This window comes from Centruroides sculpturatus, unplaced genomic scaffold (assembly GCF_000671375.1).
Source record: "Centruroides sculpturatus isolate CEXI.00-Female unplaced genomic scaffold, Cexi_2.0 scaffold1183, whole genome shotgun sequence".
Lineage (NCBI taxonomy): Eukaryota > Metazoa > Arthropoda > Arachnida > Scorpiones > Buthidae > Centruroides > Centruroides sculpturatus.
Window position 1 is genome coordinate 20,193 of NW_019385406.1, and position 26,007 is coordinate 46,199.

Here is a 26,007-nt window from a genome sequence, read left to right on the forward strand (position 1 = left end):
TAATTGTAACTAGTGCTACGTATAACATAATACAGATTTTCTTATTGTTCCATTTTAATTTGCATTTCCTTGATATTTAGATATTTATGAAGGGAATTTAAGGATAGTTTTGCTTGTCGGATACCATTTAATATGAATCAGCGTTTAAATAACAGTATTAACAAAATAGCACTATTTTCAATCACCCTTGTCATTATGATATTAGTGGCATTATTTACCTCCACAAATCATAAATGTTACGTTATATTAGTGTATTGTTTCAGGTTGATTTCCGCAATTACTATAATTTTGTCAACGTTCTAGTTCCTTATTGTTTAGCGGTTATGTATAATTATTCATAAATCATCATCAGAATTAAAACTGATGACTCTTTTCCTATACTGAACATTTTATGGTTATTTGTCTATATTTTTAATTATATAAAAGTAATAAACTCGTCTATCAATTGGTGTTTTCTGGTTCCATATTTCCGTTAAGCACATTAAATTTAAGGTGCAATCCGATTCGGTGTAAAGATAATGTTGATTGTAGTTGGTTGACGATTCGGATGATTGAATTCGTTGTATCGACGGGAGATAAATATCGAATACATTTAGGTTAATTGAGATAGTCACGATTATAGACCTATTTCCTGTTAGGTCTGTTCATTTAGATAATGTCAAATTATATAACCCGAAGATAATAGTCTATTCGCGTTTCTAGCGCACACCACTTTATTAAATAACTATAATTTAAATTCAGAATATATATATTTTTTGTAAATTATTAATATATAAACAAAACAACAATTTTAGATAATCAGAAAAGAACATTTTCAAATTTCAATATAAATTGTTTATCCAGAAAGTTAGTTAGCATAAAAATAAGTCCTGTTATAATTAAAAATTATTATATTATGATGTTTATATAAGAAAATTATATATTGCTTCTAATTATTTTACTAATTAGATAGTTAAAATATATGAACACACTTTAATCCAGATGCATTTCTGAAGGTTGGAAGTAAATTAGTGCAGACACAATAAATTATGACGCTAATGCAATCTGAACAAATCTTTTTATCTTATTAATAATTTTAACACGAATGTTGTTATACATTTTAATAGCCAAAAACGTTAGAAAAGTAAATAAATTTTTTGCTGGAATAGTCTGAAACTCTTTTTAATTTTATATTTAAATATCAATAGTTTGTTCATTAGTGTATTGTATTTAACCTTCCAAACTTAATCATGTTATCTATAAATAGTTATTATTTCTGTTGATGATAAGTGAGTTATTATATAAGCTATAATGATTCACCAGAATAGGAAATGAAATTGTAAACAGTTTGTTCTTTAAAACTAGAATTTATATTATGATTTATATCTACATTAACTATGATTATATAAAGTTATTATAAAAGCATTCAGAATGTACTTTAAAAGTATAAAGAAAATATAAGTTTCTGAGGAAGTTTTTCGCAAGCCATAACTTACATAAATACAGTATTTGTATGAACAATTTAAAATACCAAATATAATTATAGGTTTATTAAATACATTTTAAAGATTTACTATTAAATTAAAGTGAAAGAATTTGAAATAATAGAAAATACAATAAAGAATTGTATGTAAATAAAAATTTATTATTATTATTATTTTTTATTTGTTGTTTACAGAAGTAAATTGAATTGTATATACTGTACATATATAGCCTATATTTTTTTTCTTCGGGCAAATAAATATTGAATTCTGAAGAAAAATAATGTACTTTTGAAAATGTCAATACTTTTTATTAAAATTAATAAAGTAATGATTTCCATTAATTTAAGTTTATTCAAAAATTGAATCTAAATTATATTTTCTCTTAAAGCATTTAGTCATAATTGCAGTTAACAGATGGCTGTAGCGATTTATTGTACGAAATAATTGAATAAAGCACGGGTAACGAAGTTACTGTGCAATTTTCATTCGTTTATTATATTTTATTTTGAATACAGGGCGAGGGGGAAGGAAAAAAAATGAAAAGGAAAATATCATTTTAGAATGCCACAATTATTTTATTTTTGGAACCTTATTAAGATTTAATAATAATGCAATTGTTTGAAAATTGCAATGACTTAACGGCAACAGAAAATGTAGAGCAGTTTAGAAATATTATCATAAAATTAATATGATATTTATATAGACTGTGCTTACTTTCAAGCTATCATATGAAGAATATGCCATGAATTATAACATAAAAATTTTTATTATAGATTCTATTTCTAGATTATATCATGTAATTTATTTTAATTGAACGTTTACTTTTTTGTGTGTAGCTGTAATGGAGTAACTTATAGAGAAATTTCTAAATGTATGGACTATTTTAATATTAATTAAAAAGTTTTCCTACATTTAAGTCTCTTAAATATTGCCTGTTGAAAGTACTACATACATAAATTATTTAAATGACTCTATATAAAATATATTATAAAATGAAGTATTTAACTTAGCATTCGCGATTTTTATGGAATATATAATTCGCATAGAATGTAATTTATAAAAGAAAAAAAACTAAATAAGTAAAAAAAATGACCTACAATTGAATAGGAAATTTAAAAAAATCAGCATTGCAGCAAATATTAAAATATTATTTTATCGATTTTCTATTTTCTGACACAAATTCTACATATTATATATGATAATAATTTCTCTAGAAAATATGCAATACTAAAATATTCGCACGGATATAATAAATAATGGTACAGTACATAGCGAACACGCCTAAGGCATCTTCTTCATTCATAAAACCAGATGAGTAAATGGAAAACGCACCTAAAATTTGCATTGATGGTGAAAAAAATGTATGTAATAATAATAAAAGTTAAGTTTTAAAGGAGAATACAGATCAGTAATTGTACGAAACATCGGGCATCACTGTGGTTATTTTTTTTAAAAAAAACATACCATCGCAAACATGATCGCACGCTATAAGAACAGAACACGTAAGCAAACAATGACGGTTTGTGTTGCAGGGCTTCAACCTCACACACAAGTATAGTTAACACAGTCGTCGTCTGTCGGCCTGTTATAAAATTCGAACAGGATTTGTCTGTCACGCAGATCTCCATACTGAATCCGTTTTTGTATTTATTTCCGCCGAATCGAGTAAGAGCCAGGAAGTCAGTTGTTCTCGATACAACACATTTCCATTCTTCTGTTACGTCTGTGTGTCAATGGCCTGGTTTCCAGTATCGCTCGCCAGGTGGCATTTTCTGTGGAGGAAACACTTGGGTATGGCGCTGGAGTTCAAAAAAGAGGTACCACCGGCCAGTACAAATATTTAAAAGTAGTAAGGCCGTAAAGTAACGTTGTCGAAATAGCGCGGTATTAAAATAAAATGTTCCCGTGATGACATCATTTTGTTTTGTTCCTCAATTTGGAATTTAGGACGCGCCCGATTTGGGAGGAGGACGGAAAACGTGAGGGAATTATTAAAGAAATTCTTTGTCTTGCCTACTTTCCTTGGAAATTATGATGATACTTTCATTGTTACAACTAAAAATCTTAGAAACACATCCTGGAATAAGACCAATTATTTACGATTTTTTTATATTTTTTTATTTTAAAAAAGGCGTAAAATAAAAAATAAAACTCCAGTCAAACCTTCCTATCATTTCTAATCTGCTATGCTTAGTTAGTGAGTTGAATACTAGCTATTATGTTTCAATTGTCGCTAAAATTTTATTTAGAAAGGTCTAACGAGAGATCCTGATAAATGAATAGGACCATTCATTTACATTTACAGTTCCAGCAATTCAGAATTTTATGAATTCACACCTTATAATCTACATAAGAATACTTTCATGTCGTTTGCTACGAACTAAAATTATATTCATGCAAATGTTAAGCTACAAAAATTTTTTATTAGAAAATAGTGTGTAACTTTAGCCTAATCTTTAAGTCATTATGTATAAAATATTATGACAATTCAGCGAAATTAATAATAATAAAGAAAAAATAAATATGAACTACATAATTGATGACACGAATCTATCTATTTTTCTTGGTTGATATTTTAAAGAATATAACTTTTAAAAGGCTAAATTAATATATTAAAAAATTATCTAATTTTTAATTATTTTCTTAATACGATTTATTAATATTTTATATTTTTTCTGTCTTGTGAACTTGATGCCTAAATATGTTTCTATATGCTTGATAAGATAAAAGGCTATATCTTAGATAAAATTCTTTCTCTGTTATTCAGAATTTTCTCTCTGTTGTATAGTATATAAATAATTTCAGTTCAAAGAAAACACACAGAAAAAAATAAATAAATATAAATTAAATCAACAGGTTTTTAGACGAGTAACCAAACTTAAGTCCACGAAGATCTGAGAATTAATGGATCTAGGCCAGCAATATAAAATTTCAGCAATAATTTATTTATTCGTATGTATATATATTGTTTATTCCCAACTCCTAAGTATATAATTGACCCTCAGCTGTTATCTTCGTGAAAGTTTTAGAAATAAAAATAAAAAAAAAACTAGTAATTTTGTTGGAAACAAGGAACGAAACGGTTTATTACGGACTTTTACTTAATTAAATGGGAATAATACTCTAAACACTCGATTTTATTGCGTGTTATATCGAATACGCTTTTATCGCAAAATAAAAATATAAAACAACTCTCCTAAATTAATAAATAACTCGTATTTTTGATTAATTATAAGTGAAATCCCCTATTGGTTAATGATACGTCACGAAAAAGTAGAAGGAACTAAGAGCCAACGTGGATGTAATTAATCGGCAGGTGGAGATTTGATGTCTTGTCCCGGCCTTGCCTACTAGGCCATCTGAGAACGACAGATGGTTTCCGAACCTCCAAAACTGGTTATCCTCACTCTAACTAACATCTGTCATGTAAGACTGTTAAAAACCTATAGAAAAGAATGCTAGAGTAACGTCACAGAAATTTTGTCCTGGTAAATAGAAAAAAACTCATCGGAAAATATAAAAAAAGGGGAGAGAAATTGTATTATTTAAACGAATCGGTACATTTAACCGACGTACAGAGTCCATTTTTGCCGATGTTATTAACTAACCATATCATTCTCTTATTGGATAATGCACAGAGGTAAGAAACTCTCCCATTGGTTGAAATGTAGGGATTGATAGACGTCCAGACCGCTTCTCAGTAGGTGTGCTGCACGCTGCTGGCTTAAACCGTGTGTCGAGTTGTGTGGAATACGATTTTGTTAGTTATGTCTGTGACAAGAACCGATCATGTCCCATGAGTGCAGGTAAAGTTTCAGGTATTGCTTTAGCTATGACAAGAGTGGGGAACTGTAATGATCAGCCAGTGGGTAATCAAATTTGGACCATACCGACCCTATTCACTTATCCCGGAGAAACTCGCACCAGCGAAGTATATAAAATAGGTGTAAGTATATATTTATATATTTACGTTTAAAGCTTTCAAAAATTCTTCGACTTCTTTACTTTTCTGGTTTTTTTTTAAAGTTTCCTTAATCGTATATGGTTGAAAGACCTTTCAAACAAGACTGAAAACACATTGTTTTAAAGTTTTTTCCCCCTATTATTTCTTTTCTTTTTACTTATCACGCGACTATTTAACGTCCTGTTAGAGAGTAAACTGGACAGGAACAGATACTGATGGAAAATAGCAGGAAGTGTCCCAAGTAAGGACAAATAAAATAAGAAAAAAAAATACCAAGAACCTAATCTAGTAAAATAAACACAGCTTCCTTTTAACTATATGCTTATTTTCGCCGAGTGTAGAATTTTACAAAAACGTGACCTAAGATGATTTTCTTCTCGGAGCGATTCTTTTCTACATTTCTTTCCTAAAAAACAGATTAAAACTCCGTGAAAATTATACATCTTTCTTTAGACAAAATATCCCTCTGGTATAGCAAACACGCGAGGTTCGGGGAAACTAACTCTCGACCTTGCTGTTAACAAAGCGTTTAAGTTCCCCGAGTTTAATTCTTTGCTATTTTTTCCCCCCTCTTAAAAGGGATTATTTTCATAGAATGATAACAACAACACACCAACTGTATAAAACAACGTTACGTGACGCAAAATAACAAAAATAAAAATAGCAAAAATAAAGGTTTTCCTTTACGAAAAGACTTTAAAAAAATTCTTAAAGGAAAATATGTGTAGAAATTTGATTATATTTTATGCTTTTTTTTTTTTATCTCCGAAAGTTACCTCACGCATTATACGCAAGAGGAAATTTTTCTATAAACGACGCCCCTTACAAAATTCCTTGTGTTCTACGGGAGAAGCGGAGAACAATAGCTGTGTGTTGGTATCTTCTTGGCGTAGGTGGGTCTCTTCGACCTCGACCATTATGATGACTCACGTTTTAGTCGCGGTATTTACGACGAAATATGAATTTTTTTCCACATTTTTTTTTTCTACCGTTCGATATCGTACCGAACGTGATACGACTACTCGATGACTGACAATCAAGGTTAAGTGCTAATTCGAGCGAAACTTTTTCCTAAAAATCGATCGGAAATGTTCCGAAAACATTAATGTCGAGTGTTTGCCGTATAACTAATATACCTTAAATGGATTTATAATGTACTACAAGCTCTCAATTGCATGTCTTTTAATTTCCTCGAATTGAGAATTTAAATACACACACACATATATATAAAAAAAAATTACTTAAAATATTATTACAAATAACTCGAACTTTTCTTTAATTATTAAAATGTTTAACCATACCGAAACGAGGAGACGTGAATATTTATGAAAACGCCCTTTCTACTTAAAATCACTTGGTCTACCGTACTGTTAAATTGCCAATTTTCTACTTAACGAGGGACGTGTCAGATGACTCGACGTCACTAGGCGTCACATCCGGTCTAACATAACATTAGAATGGGTGGCACAAGGGCAGAATATGCAATTTGCACGAGACGTGAATCGGCAGTAGGTCGATGGCTAACATCTGTCATATTTACGAGACGTCTGTTTATGTATATATATATATATATCGAAGCATACGTGGGTGTTTGTATATACAAAGAATATCGAGTTGCTGCATACTTCCGAATTCTTTACGCATTCGATTAAATATAAACAAATTACTACATTTTCTACTGGTCGGAATGGAATAATACGAAATATTCGTAGAGTTAATGGTAAAAAATTCGACACAATTGTGAGTTATTCAATAGAAATAAAGTAAAGACAAGAGATCAATTTTTGGTTGGAAAATTAGAAAAGAAAAAAAAAAGTGAGAGGAAGAGAAGTTAAAAATTTAAAAATAAAAAATTCAGGAAGATGAGAAATTTGAAATAAAAAGAAGAAGAAGAAAAAAAAAAACGAAATGAGCGATTGAATGCGAAAAATCGAGAGGAAAAAACAATAGGAAACGTTCGGAATCGAATTACAGAACAACGAAATAAAACAATCATAAAATATGAAACTTTCAGAAAATGAAAAGAAGAAATTAATTTTGAATTAAAAAAGAACAAGGATGTGAAATTTGAGCTGTTATTATTATGGTCGAGACGTTTCGTAAATCGAAGGAAATTTAAATAAAACACGCATACTCTTTTTTTTTTTTCATTTAATTGAAAGTTTAAGAACAATTAATAATAAAGCGTCCAGGTGTAAAAACTTCATTCGTCATTAGTCACAGTTGGCAAAACGTCGAAGCGAAGGCGTGAGACGTGCATTCTTTCACACGATTTGGTTCCGATAATCCTCGGAAAACGGGTAAATTCCTTCGACTTTGTAGAAGCTGGATACGGACTTTGATTTATACATACATATATATATATATAGCAATTTATTTTTTTAATATAACATTTCCGACTGAGAAAAAGAGTACTTTAAAACTGATTTAGTTTGGTGGCGTTTTGAGTACGAAGCTCCATTTGGGAGCTTCTACAAACCATGTGGGCATTAAGACGAAACTTTATTTGTTATTGTAATTCCGAATTTAAAACCAATGGAATAAATCTGACCGATTTTAATAACGAATCTCAACTGGTTGGTATTATTTAATTGCATGTTATTATAGCTCATTATCCGATCGAAGCAGACCGGACGTCCTTTGACTTTATTGACCTTCAACTCTAGAAAGAATCTCTCTCTAATTAAGTCAGAAAAAATCTTTTTATGCATTTCTGTAAACCATCGGTTGCACGCATTAATACCATTAATTAACAATATCAAAATATAACGCTTTCTTAATCATTTAGCTGGAGAGAAGCTTTTGAAATCGGCTGGGATGAAAAATAAGAAGAACATTAATGAGGGAGAGAGAGAGATATATTTCCAATTTGTTGGCGATATTAATTGATGCGCGTTTTAATTAAAACGTTGTTTATACGAAGATTTTTTTCTTTCTCTCTCTCCGGCTTTTGAATTAAGTGCGAATTAATTATCATTAACTCGATTAGATTTCGCAGGAAATTTAATTTGTATATCCAAGGTCGTGAACCGCGCTTTTAGTCCCCATATCCATAAGTTAATGGTTTGAGTGAAATATAATGTCTGCGTGCAGCTACGGCATGCAAACCGTTCTTTGCATCAATTAATATTGCAAAACAAATTTCTTTTTTCCTTCACGAGCTTCGTGCATTCCGGTATACACTCTATATATCACTGGTTTAAAACTTTGCCCGTTTATTGGTAGTAAATGACTCGAATTTCAAGGAATTTTTCACTCAGACTTACCAGAAAAGTACGGCACTCCTGGAAATTAGCATATGGAAATGTACTACTACTAAGAGATTATTATTGTTTTGAATTTTCTAGTGTCGCGTTTTTATCGATTCAGCGACATTAATTAGTAAAATTTGAATACGGAATTAATTTAAATTGGCAAAATAATTAATTCCTAATTAAAAATTTCTAGATAAATATATATACAAAGTTTATTTTAATTAAAGTAAAGGACTTAACGAGGGAAGGGGAGGGGACGGGAGGGGGTTGGTAACTTTCGTCTCCCGTATCGAAATAATTAATTAAATATTATTTAATATTTTGAAGTAGGCCTAATCATTAATTTTCGCCATCTTCTCCATCCATCAAAACAATACTTTTTGTATCGAGGTGAATTTAAACGATAAGAAAACGAGGGAAAAAGTACGGAAGATCATCAATCACTACCGACGTCCCGGCACATCTTGTCAAAAATTGACAATTCGCATCATTCAAGAATGATCGAAAATGAATTCTTGGACCTTTTCCAAATTGATTATTCCCGGAATAATATAATAAATCAACCAAAATAATATCAATTAAGAAACATTCGACCGATCTCTACGACAATCGACTCATAATAAAACAATTAAGAACCTTATACCAGGCGACGAAATCTTATTTTTCGTCGACAGTATTACAGTACTTTTGTTTCGATCTGGATATAATCAGCCGTTTAAACAAAATGGCGTCGCTGCGGGCTGAATTATGAATTCCGTCTGGCCTTTCTCGGCTCACTTCATCTTTATCCGTTTGCATTCAACCCCGTAGAACGTCTATATAATTTAATGGAACATCAGACATGTTTGTCGATAAGATCAACCGTCGCCATCTTAACCGTGTAGGAAGAAAAGGAAGGCGAAAAAAAAAACTTTCAAATCGTCCTCCTCATCTTGATAATCTTGTTTTACGTCATGGAAACCGGAAAAGAAATGTTTGAAAAAATTTTAATAGACGTTTTCTTTCGTATTCACTTTACTTTCTTTGTTGTAAGCATTCTACCACGTTGCTGCCGAATATTTGTTAAAGTTTTACGATGGAATAATAAAAAGTAAGACGGGGAAAGGAAAAAAAAGGTGAAAAATTAGATTTAGCAGAAGACGACGATTCTTGTATTTTTGGCAACGGTGCCGTACGATCGACGACAAAATTAACTAGCAAATAAATTTACAAAATGCGAAATGCTTTTAAGAGAAAAATCAATATTAAGCAAACAAGATGCATATTTTGCATGTGAACGAGTCGTTAAGTCCAACAAATTGCTAAAGTCTGATATCACCTGTTTGTTTTCCCATAATTTTTCCAACCAAATCGTTACTCTATTGCATTATTATTGTCCTTTTTTTATAGTCTCGATCTTAATGAAAGACTTTTACGCAATTTATTTTATTTTTCTTTTGTTGTTTTTATTACTCATCGCGTATCCTGCGTTTATCGGGTTTCTCTATAATTATTATTAACAATAACAAAATTTTCATCCCTTTCACGAAAATGGAAGTCCTTTAATATTTCCAAGGTATCGTCGTAGTAATTATTAACAAATAATTCGAAACTTCAGCTGAAGGGCCAAAGATAAAGTACTAAAAATATGAACACCTGTCCTATTGGCATCCTCGTAAAACTTTACTTTTATAACTAAGCTTCTTACGTTGTTAATGTGGTTTTAAAGCTAGACGTATCCGTGTGTAATAATTGTGTTGGAATTTTAGTTGACCTTTCGACTAGGTTTTTTTTTTCTTTTCTTTTCTCTAAGAAGTTCTATTTGTGATCCATACAGGTCTTCTCACCGTAAGGGGCAGATTGGCCGGCAGGTGTTCTATCCTGCTCCAAATGAATTCGGGGCCTCAAAATGGGTGGATCTAAGTCCCATTCGAAATTTGCCACTTAGATCTTTAATTATATTAATATGTGTTTTGATAGTTTTATGAATGACAGTGAGTTCGCCGGCCTGATTGATTACTTTTATTTTTTCAAGTCAATAATGGGAATAAAAATATTATATTAGTAAATTCTTTCATCAGTTAGTTACACGAGTAAGTGTCCTCTTCTTTGCTTTTTACAAAGCTATTAAGCTGAAAACTTTTCCATCTAGCTAATAAGAAGGGATTTATTTGTGTGGTTCTTATCGTGTAAGGAAAATATTATAAGCATTGTAAATTTACAAATTGCCGTATTGTTGCCGAAAATAATTACATTCGGTAGGAAAGACACCGATTTACAAATATCTATTCAAACGAAAACCGCAGAATGTTCATAGAAAAACGTTGTTATATGTATCGAGTTCAAGAACCCAGAATTTCGCCTCTGCCAGTTTCAATTATTTATTTTATTATAAACATTTTTATTTTATCCAAATCCAAAATTCATTTTAATTAAATCTGCAAATTCCCTTTATATTTAGATTATTCAAGTAAAGGTCTTCAGGCCGGATCCCGTTCACAATAGATCCACGAATATAATCTACAATAGCCTACACACAAAAGACATAGCAGGATATCGATAATTATTATTAAATACAAATACGTAAATACGATATTCTTATTCATTTATTAACGTAATCTAACTTTTACCTGTCTTTTACTTTAAAAAAAAGTAGGCCTAGCCCATTATAACTCACGTTAAAACGATTGCCGGCGGACATACTAAGTTGTGTAACCTTAGACCATTCATTATTAATGAATGAAAAAAAATAGATAAATAAAAATAAATTTAGATATAAAATTGTTAAAGAATTTAATCTTTTTTTTTTAAATTTACATTTGCATTCTCATTCATTAAGAATTTACAATGTTATTTAATGTGTTAATGAAAATGACCAGCGCAGATTTATCTGTAGCTTTGGTAGAAAAATAAAAGCGGTAAACTCGCCGAAAATATTGATTAAAAAAATGTAATAAAGTAAGCCAAACTTATCTTTAGAACAGAAAGAAAGAAAGAAATATTATGGATTTATCTTTAGAGGATAGAAAAGTCTACAGATTTACACGGAACTAGTAAAAATAAAGCTGTAGATTTATCCATCGAACTATGAAAAGATTTATTTAAGGCCTTTTACGGGTGCAAAAATGAAAGTAGAATTAGTTATTGGTTTGAGTTTTTTTTTACCTTTTAACAAAGGCTTCGATAATAATAAAGTATAAGGAACGGCCGAATGTTAATATAGAGAGAAGTTTTTAACTATAAGAGAACTGTCGTTTACCAAACGGGAGAAGAAGGAGGAATTTTCTCTCTCGCAATGTCATCTAAACTACTTTACGACGAAATTACCCCTAGACAATGCAGAAAAAGCATTTTAAAGCTAAACTTAATAGTCTTAGATTCCCGTCAAATAACTTAATAGTATGCAATTTTGTTTTCATTGGATAAGCGAAGAAGGATCGTAATTATTATTTATGAATAGTATTTTTATTTTAAAGTTAATGGAGACAATGATAAGAATTTTATTTGATTTCAGGTCGACAATCCCGCCTACTTCGACAGCGAATGTCAGAGTGCGGATCGAGATTCGGCCGTGGCCACGGTGGTGACCACACCGGCTAAATTAAAAAAACAACCGTGGCTGAGATTATGGAAATTGAGTTTTATAAAAAGCGAAAAAGTTCGTCAACGTCGGACGTTGGCTCTCATGGTCATCTTCGTCGTCATCCTCATCGTCTTGGTGGTGGCCGTCGGTCTGGCTATTTATTTATCCAGTGAGTATTCTCTACGTTTCCCTGCCAGTAAAAAAGAAAATGGCGTAACCAATTTTATCCCCGCAGTGAGAGACATGGGATGGAGTTGGCCCACGCAAGAAGAGAGATCGACAGAAATCGAAGGTAAGGGGTTCCGCTTGCTTGAACTCGAATTGCTCTTGTAAATAAGTTAAATCGCTTAATCAAACCGACGTCAAGTAGTCAGTCAAACTCGCTTTTATTCGCTCGGTTAACGCAGATTTTCTACAATTATTAGCGAGGTTGCGGCAGAAGTTTTCAACTCTAAAACGTGAACTTCGAACGTCGAGCGCCGCTATCTTGTAAGCGGAGCTCGACGTTCGAAGTTCACGTTTTAGAGATGAAAACGTCGGNCTCTTTTATTTATATAGCGGAATATTTAATAAATGATAAGCATCGGTCCAATGTATTTTCAATGTTAAACCTTACCGAGATTAATTTTAGCGATTTTTAAGTCGAGTTTAATATGACGTCCAAGAAGCCATTAAAGAAAAAAAAAACAGCGTGATAAATTATCTATATTACAATCTTACTGCATTATATTATCTATTAAAACTTAATTTATCTCCCGTTCTGTTCTTGCATTCCTAAGATTTCGCGTTAAGCCAACTGCCCATCATTTATTTCATTTTAAAAGAGGCGCGATCGTACATAAATACAATCGAATGTAACGAATAATATCCATTTATCTATGAACAAGTGAATGTCAACTTGCTAGCGATTGATTCGCGTGACGACATCTTCGCGTGAAGCTACATAATTCTGTCACGAAATCATATACTTTAGGCGTTTGTTCACATGATCCAATATTAAGCCATATCGAGATAACAAAACTTCAATAAGCACGTTACTTACTTTTTTTTTACCCCCACGTGAAATTCAACAGGTGATTTAATTTCTTGTAACACCGGAAAGTATCGCCTTTTTGCACATAACGACGGCTATAAAAAAATACCCAAGGGTGTTGTTTAACAAGTCTCGAAACCTGTCGTGTAATGCGAATTTAATATTTTATTTAGGTCTGAAGGCTTAATACTAAACTTTTTATTTATTTTTTCGTGTAACATTTAAGAAGCAGTGCATGAAACAACGATTTTACGTATTGAATTCGTCATGGAAATATACATTGATTTCCATTTTCTTTCACCACCTGGCAACGTCACAGGAAATCGAGAGGGGATATTTAGGACAGATGGCAACGCGATGCCACCTGGCAAGCGGATGTTATCGATAATTTACCGGAAAGGTTCCTATAAACACATTGGTTAAAACTAGTAAGAACCTTTACCGATCTAAAAAAAAAAATTTTTTTTGGTCAGACACACAGTACAACTCACCGACTGTAAAATTTCTGCCACTAAACGTATGTATTGTGGACTTGTGGGATTGGCTAAATCCGGCGTGTACACCCTGTTCGTTATTCTAAAGTTTCCTGCAACGGCCCAGTTTTCTGAAAATAAAGAATTATAAACGATTATTTATTAAAATAATTAAATATATAAATCATTTATTTATAAATAAACGCGCCGATACGACCTATATTTATATAATGGGGTGATTATACGGTTTAGAGACGTTACGTTCGTTTCCAGATGGTGATACAACAGTTACTCAACTATTAATACAAAGTAGAACACACGAACTTATATTCATTATAATAACTTGTGTATGTGATATTGTTCTTATTGAAAGCTTGCCTTTGTAACAGTCTTGGTACAATTGCGAAGATACGTATATATGCTTGTAACGAAAGTGATTAGAAAACAGATGGCAATTCATATTTTACAGTGTGCAAGGTGTTTTTATGCTTATTGTCTACCGTCTTCAGACACAAATAAAACCAGAATCGGCTATTGCAAACTAAACAAACGAGCTGACGGTGTCTTATCTCTCGGCAAGGCTGGTCACGAATCCACCCAACTAATGTATGTAAGGACACGGACCCGGGTTCTCACTCTGGCTCGATGGGTCAACTACCTTTGAACTGGCTTCTCACGTGTCACGACATTGTTCCGTTTTGGCAGACTAATAGTTGGTAGATAAAGTGGTGTCGTCTGATACGAATGCGGGTAGAAAACTTTTATCTTCCTTTCGAATTTGCGGAGGCAACATTCTTCTTTTTATCTCTACTTTTCGACTATTGTTCTAACTGTAATGACGCCAATGGCAGAGGGGCGGTGCTTTAGAGGATGTGCGTGGCTAATTTTCGGTGATTGTGTTGTTAAGAGCTCTTCTAAGCGTCATTTTTACCAGTTTCGGACAATCGGTCGGCATTCTTTTATTGTTTGCAAGAGCTTTAAAAATTAAAACACCCACCGTTTTCTCTAAATGGAATGCTATATTATCTCGTTATATATATATATATATATAACGAGATAATATAGCATTCCATTTAGAGAAAACGGTGGGTGTTTTAATTTTTAAAGCTCTTGCAAACAATAAAAGAATGCCGACCGATTGTCCGAAACTGGTAAAAATGACGCTTAGAAGAGCTCTTAACAACACAATCACCGAAAATTAGCCACGCACATCCTCTAAAGCACCGCCCCTCTGCCATTGGCGTCATTACAGTTAGAACAATAGTCGAAAAGTAGAGATAAAAAGAAGAATGTTGCCTCCGCAAATTCGAAAGGAAGATAAAAGTTTTCTACCCGCATTCGTATCAGACGACACCACTTTATCTACCAACTATTAGTCTGCCAAAACGGAACAATGTCGTGACACGTGAGAAGCCAGTTCAAAGGTAGTTGACCCATCGAGCCAGAGTGAGAACCCGGGTCCGTGTCCTTACATACATTAGTTGGGTGGATTCGTGACCAGCCTTGCCGAGAGATAAGACACCGTCAGCTCGTTTGTTTAGTTTGCAATAGCCGATTCTGGTTTTATTTGTGTCTGAAGACGGTAGACAATAAGCATAAAAACACCTTGCACACTGTAAAATATGAATTGCCATCTGTTTTCTAATCACTTTCGTTACAAGCATATATACGTATCTTCGCAATTGTACCAAGACTGTTACAAAGGCAAGCTTTCAATAAGAACAATATCACATACACAAGTTATTATAATGAATATAAGTTCGTGTGTTCTACTTTGTATTAATAGTTGAGTAACTGTTGTATCACCATCTGGAAACGAACGTAACGTCTCTAAACCGTATAATCACCCCATTATATAAATATAGGTCGTATCGGCGCGTTTATTTATAAATAAATGATTTATATATTTAATTATTTTAATAAATAATCGTTTATAATTCTTTATTTTCAGAAAACTGGGCCGTTGCAGGAAACTTTAGAATAACGAACAGGGTGTACACGCCGGATTTAGCCAATCCCACAAGTCCACAATACATACGTTTAGTGGCAGAAATTTTACAGTCGGTGAGTTGTACTGTGTGTCTGACCAAAAAAAAATTTTTTTTTTAGATCGGTAAAGGTTCTTACTAGTTTTAACCAATGTGTTTATAGGAACCTTTCCGGTAAATTATCGATAACATCCGCTTGCCAGGTGGCATCGCGTTGCCATCTGTCCTAAATATCCCCTCTCGATTTCCTGTGACGTTGCCAGGTGGTGAAAGAAAATGGAAATCAATGTATATTTCCATGACGAATTCAATACGTAAAATCGTTGTTTCATGCACTGCTTCTTAAATGTTACACGAAAAAATAAATAAAAAGTTTAGTATTAAGCCTTCAGACCTAAATAAAATATTAAATTCGCATTACACGACAGGTTTCGAGACTTGTTAAACAACACCCTTGGGTATTTTTTTATAGCCGTCGTTATGTGCAAAAAGGCGATACTTTCCGGTGTTACAAGAAATTAAATCACCTGTTGAATTTCACGTGGGGGTAAAAAAAAAGTAAGTAACGTGCTTATTGAAGTTTTGTTATCTCGATATGGCTTAATATTGGATCATGTGAACAAACGCCTAAAGTATATGATTTCGTGACAGAATTATGTAGCTTCACGCGAAGATGTCGTCACGCGAATCAATCGCTAGCAAGTTGACATTCACTTGTTCATAGATAAATGGATATTATTCGTTACATTCGATTGTATTTATGTACGATCGCGCCTCTTTTAAAATGAAATAAATGATGGGCAGTTGGCTTAACGCGAAATCTTAGGAATGCAAGAACAGAACGGGAGATAAATTAAGTTTTAATAGATAATATAATGCAGTAAGATTGTAATATAGATAATTTATCACGCTGTTTTTTTTTTCTTTAATGGCTTCTTGGACGTCATATTAAACTCGACTTAAAAATCGCTAAAATTAATCTCGGTAAGGTTTAACATTGAAAATACATTGGACCGATGCTTATCATTTATTAAATATTCCGCTATATAAATAAAAGAGCTCAAACCAGTCTCCGTTTTTAACGTATGGTAGATTGGTCTGCACAGCAGATAGCAATTCGATCGTCCGTATCAATACAGAACCTGTTTGGTGACATTTACTTTACTGATCTGTCAATCGAAACTTGGGTCCCTTACCACAGTTCACTAACCGGGATACAAATAACACCCTGTGACTGGAATGGGCTAGAGATCTCGGCGGAAAAAAAAAGAAAAAAAATCTAGTTATAGATCCCATCAAATTCTATTCATTAATGGCATCTCTCCTTCGATTATACACTCGCCCTGTTCGTAAAACTGTTATTATAATTATAATACAAATGTAAATACATCTGTCCATAAAACTGTATATATTTGCATTATTATAATCAGATATTATAATCAACTTTGATATATTGTTATGCATGAAGACACATTTACAAAGAATTAATTTGCTGCCATAAACTCTAAAAAAAAAATCGATTCCGTTTTTAAAAATATAATTTATTAATGAATTGCTTCAACCGTAAACTTTTAAAACCTATTAAAGAAATGCTTTTTAATCAATCATAACTTATACTTTATTTAAAGAAAACAATAAACATTTTCTTCTATCCAAAACACTAAGAGAGAGAGAGAAGGAAAAGTAATTCGCGCACTTTTATCAATTCTATTTTTATTGCTGGCATAAAATTTTATAACCAGTAATGAAGATTCGAGTCTTATTTCCACAGATAATTTGCTGTAAATATTTATTTATGAAAACTATATTGTAGAAAAACCGGTATGGGGATTGTCCGAAACTTCTTTCTCTCAAGTTCCTTCCTTTCTGTTCTGAAAATTCAAAAGATAAGACGAAGTCATCAGAAGTAAATCCTCTGTAACGTGCAAGAATGTGCCATCCAAATGCTCTTAAAATATCACGATTTAGATAAAAATATTTCCACTGTTTTATAATCGGATAATTATAAAGTGATGTCAGTTGTTATACCGAAACTCCAAAATAGTTCAACAGAAATTTCTTTTGTAACTTGTTAAAAAGTATGAACAAACGAAGAGTAAATAGAGATGTAAATTCCAAAAGTAGAGATTTAAAAAAAATAATAATAATACAAACACGAAAGAAAACAATCGATATAAAATAAAGATCGACACGAAGACGAAAGCAACACAAAAGCCGAGATAAAAAAAAAATAATCAACACCAAAGATAGAAGAGAACACAATACAAAAGTAGAGATAATAGGGTGGAGACAAAAAGTAGACCAAAATGAAGACGAAATCAACAAGAAGTAGAATCGATACGTAATAAAAACCATATCTTTATTTCTGTGTAGACAAGACAAGGGAAAAAGATACGAAGAACAAAAGCATATTTGTCATTTGGAATTTCACCCACGTTTTTGCCTTTGTGTGCATATTCCAATTGGTAGCTTTGCATTTATTAAATCTAAGCCTCGAACTGTGCTTAAGATACTGTACACACACATATTTTAGCATACTAAGAAAGAGAAGTCGATGTGAATCGTACGAATTTAAATAAATCAAAAGAGTATATTTTATTTTTAGAATGTTTTTGTAGTAACGACAATTTTTAAAGTTATTTTTTTTCTGATATTAACTTACCTCTACGCCATTGCCTTTACCTGTAAATCAGTTTATTCCCATCGCATCGCTCGTTATTCTAAAAGGATGTCGAATTTTGTTTTATTACGAAAATTTTATTAAATTTAAGCACATTAGTTACCAATGTGATGCTTATTCTCGAAATCTAATAAAAAAAAAGTTTTTGTTTTATTTTTATTACATTTCGAAACTTTATGCTAAATAAGAATAAAGAAATTATTTTATAAAGGAATAATATATTTTTCTTAATTCAAATATATCTTAAAAAATAGTAATGAAGATTAAGCTAGTGGTATATTCAGTCTCAAAACATTTCTTAATGCAATACATTTACTTGAAAGTTATTTTCTATAAGAAATTCTTTTGATAAAGACCGTCCAAATTGAATTACTCCATCGAAAATGGCCAAATTGATTCTTGATATCTGAAATTTTTCCAATTAAAATTTCGGTCATTTTTTTTATATCAATCCAAGAAAAATGCATTTTCTGATGTCTATTTAGTCTTTGATCCCTACATAAATGTAAATTTTTTTTTTCCATTTCGTTTAAGAATTTCTAAAATTTATTTATTAAAATTNAAGAAAAAAAAAAAACGAAATGAGCGATTGAATGCGAAAAATCGAGAGGAAAAAACAATAGGAAACGTTCGGAATCGAATTACAGAACAACGAAATAAAACAATCATAAAATATGAAACTTTCAGAAAATGAAAAGAAGAAATTAATTTTGAATTAAAAAAGAACAAGGATGTGAAATTTGAGCTGTTATTATTATGGTCGAGACGTTTCGTAAATCGAAGGAAATTTAAATAAAACACGCATACTCTTTTTTTTTTTTCATTTAATTGAAAGTTTAAGAACAATTAATAATAAAGCGTCCAGGTGTAAAAACTTCATTCGTCATTAGTCACAGTTGGCAAAACGTCGAAGCGAAGGCGTGAGACGTGCATTCTTTCACACGATTTGGTTCCGATAATCCTCGGAAAACGGGTAAATTCCTTCGACTTTGTAGAAGCTGGATACGGACTTTGATTTATACATACATATATATATATATAGCAATTTATTTTTTTAATATAACATTTCCGACTGAGAAAAAGAGTACTTTAAAACTGATTTAGTTTGGTGGCGTTTTGAGTACGAAGCTCCATTTGGGAGCTTCTACAAACCATGTGGGCATTAAGACGAAACTTTATTTGTTATTGTAATTCCGAATTTAAAACCAATGGAATAAATCTGACCGATTTTAATAACGAATCTCAACTGGTTGGTATTATTTAATTGCATGTTATTATAGCTCATTATCCGATCGAAGCAGACCGGACGTCCTTTGACTTTATTGACCTTCAACTCTAGAAAGAATCTCTCTCTAATTAAGTCAGAAAAAATCTTTTTATGCATTTCTGTAAACCATCGGTTGCACGCATTAATACCATTAATTAACAATATCAAAATATAACGCTTTCTTAATCATTTAGCTAGAGAGAAGCTTTTGAAATCGGCTGGGATGAAAAATAAGAAGAACATTAATGAGGGAGAGAGAGAGAGATATTTCCAATTTGTTGGCGATATTAATTGATGCGCGTTTTAATTAAAACGTTGTTTATACGAAGATTTTTTTCTTTCTCTCTCTCCGGCTTTTGAATTAAGTGCGAATTAATTATCATTAACTCGATTAGATTTCGCAGGAAATTTAATTTGTATATCCAAGGTCGTGAACCGCGCTTTTAGTCCCCATATCCATAAGTTAATGGTTTGAGTGAAATATAATGTCTGCGTGCAGCTACGGCATGCAAACCGTTCTTTGCATCAATTAATATTGCAAAACAAATTTCTTTTTTCCTTCACGAGCTTCGTGCATTCCGGTATACACTCTATATATCACTGGTTTAAAACTTTGCCCGTTTATTGGTAGTAAATGACTCGAATTTCAAGGAATTTTTCACTCAGACTTACCAGAAAAGTACGGCACTCCTGGAAATTAGCATATGGAAATGTACTACTACTAAGAGATTATTATTGTTTTGAATTTTCTAGTGTCGCGTTTTTATCGATTCAGCGACATTAATTAGTAAAATTTGAATACGGAATTAATTTAAATTGGCAAAATAATTAATTCCTAATTAAAAATTTCTAGATAAATATATATACAAAGTTTATTTTAATTAAAGTAAAGGACTTAACGAGGGAAGGGGAGGGGACGGGAGGGGGTTGGTAACTTTCGTCTCCCGTATCGAAATAATTAATTAAATATTATTTAATATTTTGAAGTAGGCCTAATCATTAATTTTCGCCATCTTCTCCATCCATCAAAACAATACTTTTTGTATCGAGGTGAATTTAAACGATAAGAAAACGAGGGAAAAAGTACGGAAGATCATCAATCACTACCGACGTCCCGGCACATCTTGTCAAAAATTGACAATTCGCATCATTCAAGAATGATCGAAAATGAATTCTTGGACCTTTTCCAAATTGATTATTCCCGGAATAATATAATAAATCAACCAAAATAATATCAATTAAGAAACATTCGACCGATCTCTACGACAATCGACTCATAATAAAACAATTAAGAACCTTATACCAGGCGACGAAATCTTATTTTTCGTCGACAGTATTACAGTACTTTTGTTTCGATCTGGATATAATCAGCCGTTTAAACAAAATGGCGTCGCTGCGGGCTGAATTATGAATTCCGTCTGGCCTTTCTCGGCTCACTTCATCTTTATCCGTTTGCATTCAACCCCGTAGAACGTCTATATAATTTAATGGAACATCAGACATGTTTGTCGATAAGATCAACCGTCGCCATCTTAACCGTGTAGGAAGAAAAGGAAGGCGAAAAAAAAACTTTCAAATCGTCCTCCTCATCTTGATAATCTTGTTTTACGTCATGGAAACCGGAAAAGAAATGTTTGAAAAAATTTTAATAGACGTTTTCTTTCGTATTCACTTTACTTTCTTTGTTGTAAGCATTCTACCACGTTGCTGCCGAATATTTGTTAAAGTTTTACGATGGAATAATAAAAAGTAAGACGGGGAAAGGAAAAAAAGGTGAAAAATTAGATTTAGCAGAAGACAACGATTCTTGTATTTTTGGCAACGGTGCCGTACGATCGACGACAAAATTAACTAGCAAATAAATTTACAAAATGCGAAATGCTTTTAAGAGAAAAATCAATATTAAGCAAACAAGATGCATATTTTGCATGTGAACGAGTCGTTAAGTCCAACAAATTGCTAAAGTCTGATATCACCTGTTTGTTTTCCCATAATTTTTCCAACCAAATCGTTACTCTATTGCATTATTATTGTCCTTTTTTTATAGTCTCGATCTTAATGAAAGACTTTTACGCAATTTATTTTATTTTTCTTTTGTTGTTTTTATTACTCATCGCGTATCCTGCGTTTATCGGGTTTCTCTATAATTATTATTAACAATAACAAAATTTTCATCCCTTTCACGAAAATGGAAGTCCTTTAATATTTCCAAGGTATCGTCGTAGTAATTATTAACAAATAATTCGAAACTTCAGCTGAAGGGCCAAAGATAAAGTACTAAAAATATGAACACCTGTCCTATTGGCATCCTCGTAAAACTTTACTTTTATAACTAAGCTTCTTACGTTGTTAATGTGGTTTTAAAGCTAGACGTATCCGTGTGTAATAATTGTGTTGGAATTTTAGTTGACCTTTCGACTAGGTTTTTTTTTTCTTTTCTTTTCTCTAAGAAGTTCTATTTGTGATCCATACAGGTCTTCTCACCGTAAGGGGCAGATTGGCCGGCAGGTGTTCTATCCTGCTCCAAATGAATTCGGGGCCTCAAAATGGGTGGATCTAAGTCCCATTCGAAATTTGCCACTTAGATCTTTAATTATATTAATATGTGTTTTGATAGTTTTATGAATGACAGTGAGTTCGCCGGCCTGATTGATTACTTTTATTTTTTCAAGTCAATAATGGGAATAAAAATATTATATTAGTAAATTCTTTCATCAGTTAGTTACACGAGTAAGTGTCCTCTTCTTTGCTTTTTACAAAGCTATTAAGCTGAAAACTTTTCCATCTAGCTAATAAGAAGGGATTTATTTGTGTGGTTCTTATCGTGTAAGGAAAATATTATAAGCATTAAAAATTTACAAATTGCCGTATTGTTGCCGAAAATAATTACATTCGGTAGGAAAGACACCGATTTACAAATATCTATTCAAACGAAAACCGCAGAATGTTCATAGAAAAACGTTGTTATATGTATCGAGTTCAAGAACCCAGAATTTCGCCTCTGCCAGTTTCAATTATTTATTTTATTATAAACATTTTTATTTTATCCAAATCCAAAATTCATTTTAATTAAATCTGCAAATTCCCTTTATATTTAGATTATTCAAGTAAAGGTCTTCAGGCCGGATCCCGTTCACAATAGATCCACGAATATAATCTACAATAGCCTACACACAAAAGACATAGCAGGATATCGATAATTGTTATTAAATACAAATACGTAAATACGATATTCTTATTCATTTATTAACGTAATCTAACTTTTACCTGTCTTTTACTTTAAAAAAAAGTAGGCCTAGCCCATTATAACTCACGTTAAAACGATTGCCGGCGGACATACTAAGTTGTGTAACCTTAGACCATTCATTATTAATGAATGAAAAAAAATAGATAAATAAAAATAAATTTAGATATAAAATTGTTAAAGAATTTAATCTTTTTTTTTTAAATTTACATTTGCATTCTCATTCATTAAGAATTTACAATGTTATTTAATGTGTTAATGAAAATGACCAGCGCAGATTTATCTGTAGCTTTGGTAGAAAAATAAAAGCGGTAAACTCGCCGAAAATATTGATTAAAAAAATGTAATAAAGTAAGCCAAACTTATCTTTAGAACAGAAAGAAAGAAAGAAATATTATGGATTTATCTTTAGAGGATAGAAAAGTCTACAGATTTACACGGAACTAGTAAAAATAAAGCTGTAGATTTATCCATCGAACTATGAAAAGATTTATTTAAGGCCTTTTACGGGTGCAAAAATGAAAGTAGAATTAGTTATTGGTTTGAGTTTTTTTTTACCTTTTAACAAAGGCTTCGATAATAATAAAGTATAAGGAACGGCCGAATGTTAATATAGAGAGAAGTTTTTAACTATAAGAGAACTGTCGTTTACCAAACGGGAGAAGAAGGAGGAATTTTCTCTCTCGCAATGTCATCTAAACTACTTTACGACGAAATTACCCCTAGACAATGCAGAAAAAGCATTTTAAAGCTAAACTTAATAGTCTTAGATTCCCGTCAAATAACTTAATAGTATGCAATTTTGTTTTCATTGGATAAGCGAAGAAGGATCGTAATTATTATTTATGAATAGTATTTTTATTTTAAAGTTAATGGAGACAATGATAAGAATTTTATTTGATTTCAGGTCGACAATCCCGCCTACTTCGACAGCGAATGTCAGAGTGCGGATCGAGATTCGGCCGTGGCCACGGTGGTGACCACACCGGCTAAATTAAAAAAACAACCGTGGCTGAGATTATGGAAATTGAGTTTTATAAAAAGCGAAAAAGTTCGTCAACGTCGGACGTTGGCTCTCATGGTCATCTTCGTCGTCATCCTCATCGTCTTGGTGGTGGCCGTCGGTCTGGCTATTTATTTATCCAGTGAGTATTCTCTACGTTTCCCTGCCAGTAAAAAAGAAAATGGCGTAACCAATTTTATCCCCGCAGTGAGAGACATGGGATGGAGTTGGCCCACGCAAGAAGAGAGATCGACAGAAATCGAAGGTAAGGGGTTCCGCTTGCTTGAACTCGAATTGCTCTTGTAAATAAGTTAAATCGCTTAATCAAACCGACGTCAAGTAGTCAGTCAAACTCGCTTTTATTCGCTCGGTTAACGCAGATTTTCTACAATTATTAGCGAGGTTGCGGCAGAAGTTTTCAACTCTAAAACGTGAACTTCGAACGTCGAGCGCCGCTATCTTGTAAGCGGAGCTCGACGTTCGAAGTTCACGTTTTAGAGATGAAAACGTCGGNATATATATATATATATATATATATATATATATATATATATATATATATATATATATATATATATATATATATATATATATATATATATATATATATATATATATATATATATATATATATATATATATATATATATATATATATATATATATATATATATATATATATATATATATATATATATATATATATATATATATATATATATATATATATATATATATATATATATATATATATATATATATATATATATATATATATATATATATATATATATATATATATATATATATATATATATATATATATATATATATATATATATATATATATATATATATATATATATATATATATATATATATATATATATATATATATATATATATATATATATATATATATATATATATATATATATATATATATATATATATATATATATATATATATATATATATATATATATATATATATATATATATATATATATATATATATATATATATATATATATATATATATATATATATATATATATATATATATATATATATATATATATATATATATATATATATATATATATATATATATATATATATATATATATATATATATATATATATATATATATATATATATATATATATATATATATATATATATATATATATATATATATATATATATATATATATATATATATATATATATATATATATATATATATATATATATATATATATATATATATATATATATATATATATATATATATATATATATATATATATATATATATATATATATATATATATATATATATATATATATATATATATATATATATATATATATATATATATATATATATATATATATATATATATATATATATATATATATATATATATATATATATATATATATATATATATATATATATATATATATATATATATATATATATATATATATATATATATATATATATATATATATATATATATATATATATATATATATATATATATATATATATATATATATATATATATATATATATATATATATATATATATATATATATATATATATATATATATATATATATATATATATATATATATATATATATATATATATATATATATATATATATATATATATATATATATATATATATATATATATATATATATATATATATATATATATATATATATATATATATATATATATATATATATATATATATATATATATATATATATATATATATATATATATATATATATATATATATATATATATATATATATATATATATATATATATATATATATATATATATATATATATATATATATATATATATATATATATATATATATATATATATATATATATATATATATATATATATATATATATATATATATATATATATATATATATATATATATATATATATATATATATATATATATATATATATATATATATATATATATATATATATATATATATATATATATATATATATATATATATAT

At 30.2% G+C, this 26,007-nt stretch overlaps 1 protein-coding gene across 5 annotated transcripts in view; it reads left to right on the plus strand.

The window, feature by feature from the left end:
- The first annotated feature begins 4,713 nt into the window (after positions 1–4,713).
- Positions 4,714–26,007, plus strand: part of LOC111638618 (low-density lipoprotein receptor-related protein 1B-like) — a 36,369-nt gene continuing 15,075 nt past the window's right edge. For 2 of the 5 annotated variants that reach the window (XM_023384365.1, XM_023384366.1), the window contains exons 1-4: positions 4,715–5,409; positions 12,175–12,412; positions 12,479–12,535; positions 15,701–15,813. In XM_023384365.1, the coding sequence (XP_023240133.1) occupies positions 5,260–5,409; positions 12,175–12,412; positions 12,479–12,535; positions 15,701–15,813 (558 nt within the window). In that variant the 5' untranslated portion in view covers positions 4,715–5,259. Of the gene's footprint in view, positions 5,410–12,174; positions 12,413–12,478; positions 12,536–15,700; positions 15,814–23,869; positions 23,905–26,007 lie in introns of those variants that run through there. The other 3 variants (XM_023384363.1, XM_023384364.1, XM_023384367.1) reach the window with 3 other exon arrangements.